General features: G+C 41.3%; 1 protein-coding gene across 1 annotated transcript; it reads left to right on the forward strand.

The window, feature by feature from the left end:
• Positions 1-350: 350 nt before the first annotated feature.
• On the forward strand, positions 351-6,302 carry CHURC1 (churchill domain containing 1). Its single transcript, XM_072428342.1, has 4 exons — positions 351-494; positions 1,463-1,598; positions 3,196-3,266; positions 5,157-6,302. Exons 1-4 carry the CDS (start codon positions 456-458, stop codon positions 5,247-5,249), a joined length of 339 nt encoding a protein of 112 aa, XP_072284443.1. The 5' UTR covers positions 351-455; the 3' UTR covers positions 5,250-6,302.
• Positions 6,303-6,697: the final 395 nt, after the last annotated feature.

Below are 6,697 nucleotides of genomic sequence, written 5' to 3' on the forward strand. Positions count from 1 at the left end.
ACCTTACAACGTTTAATATTATTAATAATAATAAAATTATCTGTTTAATGTACAGTGCTGCGTAATATGCTGGCACTATATAAATCCTGTTTATTATTAATAATAATAAAAACTGTATAGCCAACCTAAAGTAAACAAAGGTAATGGAGAATTGCGAACTTAGATCATGCTATCAGAAGGATCTGTGTCAGAATCCTGCACAACCCATTATTTCTTACATTCTGCTGCTGCAGATCAGAGTTAAGGCCATGCTGGGACTTGTAGTTCCGCAGCAGCTACAACACACACAAGACCGGAAGTGGTATAACACGCAGAACTTCGCACGTGTCAGTCCACAGTCAGCTGACAGCGGTGTCTCCGCCCCGGGAGAGGCTGGTCACGTGGGTGTGACGTCGCTGGAGGTCCTAGAACCCCTTTGGTTTGGTGTCCCCTGTGTTGCTCTGGAATTTGTAGCGATGTGCGGAGGGTGTGTGCAGGAGGAGTACCCGGACCGGGTGAGAGAGATGATAGTGCTGCTTAGGCGGGTCTGACACTTCTAATATTAAAGTAGGGGCCTGCCTATAAGTGCCATACAGGTAGGGAGGGGGATACAGCATCTGGATATTTTTTTTGCCATGACCCCACTAGGAAGATTTCTTGTCACTTCCTGTCCCCGGTGGCTCTATAACCGGAAGTAAAAAAACCGGCGGGGGCACAATAATAAACCAACATAGGGAAACACATAACCACTATACCACTTCACAAAGCAAAAAGTTTTATGTGTACTTTAATATAAAGTTGGAGTTTCCTTCCCCCCTGGATACTAGTGCCAAAATATTCAGTATGTCAGATAATCAACCCCCCCCATGCTATGGTTCCTTCCACTGATCCCCCTATATTACTGCTGTGTTCTGACTTGGCGGGAGTAACCACAGCTCACAGTAGGGGGATACTAACACACCCAGACAGGGAAGTGTACACCATAACCCAGGCATGTCCAAAGTCTGGCCCGTGTTAAGATTTCCACTGGCCTGCAGACTCAGTCATAAAATCAGTAATATGCGGCCTGCCAGCACTGTTGAGTATAAAATACACCCATACAAAAAAACTATTTTATATTTCATTAGAGTTGATCAATTGCCTTGCAATTATCAGCCCGCTACTTGTCAGGAGGGGAGTCCCCATGTGTGCCCGCACATACTACGCCCACTCTGTTTCCAAAAACGTGCTCTGCATGGACCCTGCACTGCATAATCTCTCACGTCACCCTGGTGGGGGTGTGCTGTGCAAGAGCCGCGCAGACCACGCCCACACTAACTGCTGAATGGTTGGCCCCCACACATTTTCACCTCACCAAATCTGGCCCTCTTTGCAAAAAGTTTGGGCACCCCTGGCCCATTCCAGTCACTTTAAGGATAACTCCAAATTGCATAAACAGTCTTGTCCTAATAGTACAATATTTATTTATTATTTGTATTTTCAGGGTAACACCTGTCTGGAGACGGGATCGTTTCTGCTTAACTATATGAGCTGCGCTAAGTGCAATACCAGAGACTTTGTGCTTATCTCCAATAAGACCGCTGATGAAGAGGATGGAGAAGAGATCATTACTTTTGATCGTGAGTTTCCTTGCTTTCTTCCTGATTGATTGTTTTATTACACTCACATGTCCCAGTTGTGTTGCAGGTGCCGCCACCTTCCTTTCCCCTGTGTGTCCCAATCTTTGGCTATCATGATTGGCTGGGCTGGGATGATGTAACTCCTGTCCATGTGCCTTGACGTTCATTCAGAGGATTTGGAAATACCCATCATGTCCTGGCATGTGTGCAAGCAGAATAATTATTGCAGAAGGGACAGGTGATGGTCTTTAGCAATAATTCACCTGGCTGCTCACATTTTTATCAATGCCGGGACATGCCTGTTGGCAGTCTTTCTCTCTATGCACGCTGAGCTGCTGCTCATGGGCATGCCACTGGATGTCAGGATTGAATGAACTCCCATGTGCATGCCTGGTAGTTGTATCATGTAAAATCAGTAGATTAGAGATAGGCTTTTACAGGCAACGTATCAACTGTGTAAAAGAAACACATTTATTTATTCAATACTTTTGAAATGAACTAAGAACTAGACATAGTTCTACTGCGCAAGAACCTTGTTAACACAGTACTACTACTCTGGATATTTCTGTCATACCAAGAAAGGATCATTTCAAAACAATAATGTCAGCAGAAAAATTCTCTGTACCCGACGCGTTAGTAGTTGTATCATTCCAGCCTGGCAATCAAGATGGCGAGATCTAGAACCCGGAAGAGGACCAGGTGAAGATAGTAACGTGTATGTTTTGGTGCAGGGACAGAGGAGTGTGATTAAAAGATTGCATTCAGACTGGTGTTCATTTACACCCTCCTGCCCAATTTAAATGGAGCTCTTGCAGAATAGCTGATGGCCACTCCACCCCCTTAACCTCCTTGGCGGTATGAATACTAACTATTTTCAAATGTAAAAGCGGTTCATATAAAAATAATTAGCATTTTAAATTTCCTGCCTCCCAGCCACACGCTCGTGAGCAGATGCCCACCTGGCATTTGCGTCCCCAACGCTCACATGCTGGGGACGCAGATTCCGGCCGGGGCACCGCCAGGTTACACAGACCCTGTGAGCAGTGCTTGAACGTGGGAACCAGGTAGGACTTTTAAACTCCCTGGAAATTCCACCACGAGTGTGGCTCGGAGTTACCGCTTTTGGTATGGAAAATTCACCCCTAGCCACACTCGGGATTACCACCAGGGAGGTTATAGTGTAAATAAAGTTCCACCCTTCAGAATCGACGACAGTGTTGAACCATGAAATTTTTTTAAGCCGGATGGGCAGAAATTATAGGTGGGTGGCAGCCCCTGTATTGTGACCCAACTCATCAGTAACCAACAAAAAGCCTTTTTAATTCAGCATTGCATTTGCACTATAAATAATTCAGTACTGTGGTGAATATATAAAACACATTGGCGCTGGCTACCATGGGCTTGTAGGCAGGCAAGTCCTACAGGCTTACACTTACAACATTTGAAAAGTTGGGTGTGGGCTGCATTTTAATATTTTGGGAGCATTGACTCACTCCACTGATTTGTTCAGTCCTGCCTTACATTGCCTAATATTGTCTTCCTTGTTTAATGTTTATAAATATTATTGAATGAATGTCAAAATGTCTTTGTTTTTCAGATGTGTGTAAAAATTGTCATCATGTGATTGCAAAGCACGAGTATACCTTCAGTGTGGTGGATGAATACCAGGTACAGTGTATATTTTGTATCATAGTAGGTTGAGGTACTCATAAATAGGTTGTCACCTGCTATTTATTTCCTAGTGCAGACAATACTTATGTCAAGTAAAAAGAGTTCTGTCAGTGTCATTCTTCAACCTTTTACAATCTGGTACCTGGTTACAGCAACTACTATATATTGCTTTAATAAAAAGCTGGATGTTTTTCTAGAAGCAGAGTATAACTGGGTAATAAAGCTTTAAAGTAAAGATAACAGACCGATTGCCTCATGAAATCAGGAAGGTTTTTTTTCCCTGTTGGAGCAAAGTGTGTCAGAAGGTTTTTTTTTTGCCTTCCTCTTGATCAACTATGTATGTAGAGTTTTATATCTGGGATATGTTTATTTCCCTAGTGGTTGAACTTAGAGAACTTATGTCTTTTTCAACCCGACATATTATTATTGATAAAGAGGATTTATATAGCGCCAACATATTACACAGCGCTGTACTTTAAGTAGGGGTTGCAAATGACAGACAGATACAGACAGTGACACAAGAGGAGGAGAGGACCCTGCCCCAAAGAGCTTACAATCTAGGAGGTTGGAGAAGTAACACACAATAAGTGGGGAGATATGTAGTGGTAGGGACCAGTGAGGTTTTTAAAAGACAGAAGATGGGTAGGCAAGTTTGAAAGGATGGGTTTTGAGTGCTTTTTTTAAATGAGCAGAAAGTAGGAGCAAGCCAAAAAGGATAAAGGAGGACCATTCCAGAGAGTTGGGACAGCTCTAGAAAAGTCTTCGTGCCGTGCATGTAACAAGGATATGAGAAAGGAAGTCATTAGTAGGTCACTGGAGGTGCAAAGAGAGCGGCTAGGGGAGTATTTTTCTATCAGGTCAGAAATATAAGTGGGACAAGGTCAGTGGAGAGTTTTGAAGCCAAAGCACAGGAGCTTAAATTTGATTCTAAGGTGAAATGGAAACCAATGAAGAGAACAACTAAGAGATGCAGCAGAAGACAAGTGCTGGGAAGGATGGATAAGTCTGGCTGCAGCCTTCATAATACATTGTATAGTGGATATTTACTATGTGCAGTACCAATAATGACATTACGTACTATGTATGTAATCTGCAAGTCTCATAGCAACCCCACAAGCTTTATTCAGACACTCTCTGCTACATTATGAAGCAAAGATCTGATGATGCAGAACACAGATTAATTTATAATAATGATGGTGGCACTGCCCCTGGAACCTATGGTACAAGCACTAACAAGTTTGAAGTCATTAATATTGAGCCTTGCTGTTACTAATGCTTAATATTAAACTTTAACTAAACACACAATTACTCACTCCATTCCATCACAAGATGCTGCAATCCGTCTTCTGTTTTTCTTCCTAAAGATTGTATTTTGTCATCTGGATTGGAAGGAAAGTCATAATTGCCAGGTTTTCCTGACAAACAATGCTCAGCTGTGCAACTCGGCAAAGTTTGACAACAATCATGCAGGTATTGCAGAAGGGTCATTCCCTGTCCCTTTCTGTAATAACCACCTGCCTTAATCACCCAAGTTAAAAGTCTGACTTTAGTTCCACTTTAAAGTGATGAGCTAGTAGTGCATTTCCTGGGTTGGAGGGGTGGCACTATGCAGGGTTTTCGATGTGCTGTACCAGCATCTGTAAGCACCAGCTATTCATAGCAAGACTTTTAATTTCCCCAACAGGTTTGCTTTATTACATGTTATGAAGCACAGTTGTTTACATGTAGTTCCAGGGTTCTAAAATAAAAAACTGAAGTCACAGAGGCTATGATGACATCATATACTATTTTGTTCTTTCTGTGCGCTTTCCTAAAACAAACACTGAATTGCTGCAAACATATCTTTGATTGTTGGTAAGTTTACAAATGTCTGTTGTGTTATTTCAGGAGTACACCATGTTGTGTATGCTGTGTGGGAGAGCAGAGGACTCCGTCAGCGTTCTGCCTGATGACCCACGACAGATGGCTCCACTTTTCTAGCAATATTATATCCGCAGAGTCCGTTTTATATTTGTTAGCTTATGTATATTTTGTCAGCATAAAATGTTCTGTGTATCTGAATACATTGAGAATAATAATGTTACTATGCAGCATACAGTTACAACCGTGTTGCTTCCTACAAATAATTTTATATGGAAAAAATTCCAAGCATTTTGGTACATGCACATTTCTATCATCTTTCTAAGAAAAGCACTGAAATGTTTAGGTATTCCTGTGATAAGCAAATTAGGAGCAATGTTTCTGCTGATCTTGTTCTAAAAAGTTGCCTGCCTGTTTTCCTGATCATCTGGAAGCATGGTCAGCAATGGTGCTTTCAATATTTTTTACTATAGGAGATTTCTTCTGAAAGCTCCACACACCTTTGCAGAACAGATGACTTGTTAACCACTCTAATGCACCATTACTGTATAGAAAAAAACTTATTTGAGAGGCTTGAGATGTTAAAAGGGTGTGAACGTAGAGCATTTCATGTTTATGATGGAGTTTGTATAATCTAGAGTTAAATCTGTGCGCAGATAATTTAAGATAAATGCTTAAGTCTAGATGAATGTTTGCTGGGAACCAGTTGTATGTGCCCTCTCCAACTGTTGTAACAATGATACCTTGCTCTTTATGAGTAGCTGTGTGTGCTGTTATTTGCGAGTGTTTACTCTTCGTCAAAGCAATTTCTGTCTGTACGCCTCTATGCAGAATACCCTGTACCTTGCTTGAGCTAGGAAACAGACGGGAAACAGACAGTGTGGGGTTGATTTATAAAGCTGTATTGCATAACCACAGCCATATCTCTGCTTAAAAAAAGTCAGCAAAAATTTATTAGGAAGAAAAGTTGGAAACAGAACCCATTCTTGTGACTTGTCAAAGTCATATGGGGTGATGCAGGCTCCACAATCCGGTCCTCGTTATGCAGACGCCAAAAAACACTCTCTATTGTACACCAGCCCATGTGTTGGGGAAAAATACATTTAAAGCAGATTTATTTGTTTTTTTACTTTGAAAACATAATAAATAATAAAGAAAGTTCAATTAAAAAAATGCCCTTTGGTGACTAGTTCTCATTAAGAGACGTTTACACGAAATTGTCTGTACATACATCATCTGCAGGAAGAGTCTGTTCTGTGCGATAAAAATGTGTTCCGTTGACAATCCTCCACTTTTATTTGAACACTGTCAGACGTGTGTTCCACGTTTGTACTATTTCTTTTTTTTTTCTGACGTAGGAGACCAGAACCATGGGTGGAGAAGGGTTTAGCATGATCTGTTCATATGTAAAACATATGTGTAACTTTGGCATCTCTTAATAACTCTTCTCTAACTAGCACATTTACAGAAATGTTACCATTGAGAAGCATTAGCTTATTGTTCTCAACCAGGGTTACTTCAGAGGTTTCCAGGGGTTCATTAAGCAATGAGCGTTTTGTGCATCTCAA

This window comes from Pyxicephalus adspersus, chromosome 12 (genome assembly GCF_032062135.1).
Source record: "Pyxicephalus adspersus chromosome 12, UCB_Pads_2.0, whole genome shotgun sequence".
NCBI lineage: Eukaryota > Metazoa > Chordata > Amphibia > Anura > Pyxicephalidae > Pyxicephalus > Pyxicephalus adspersus.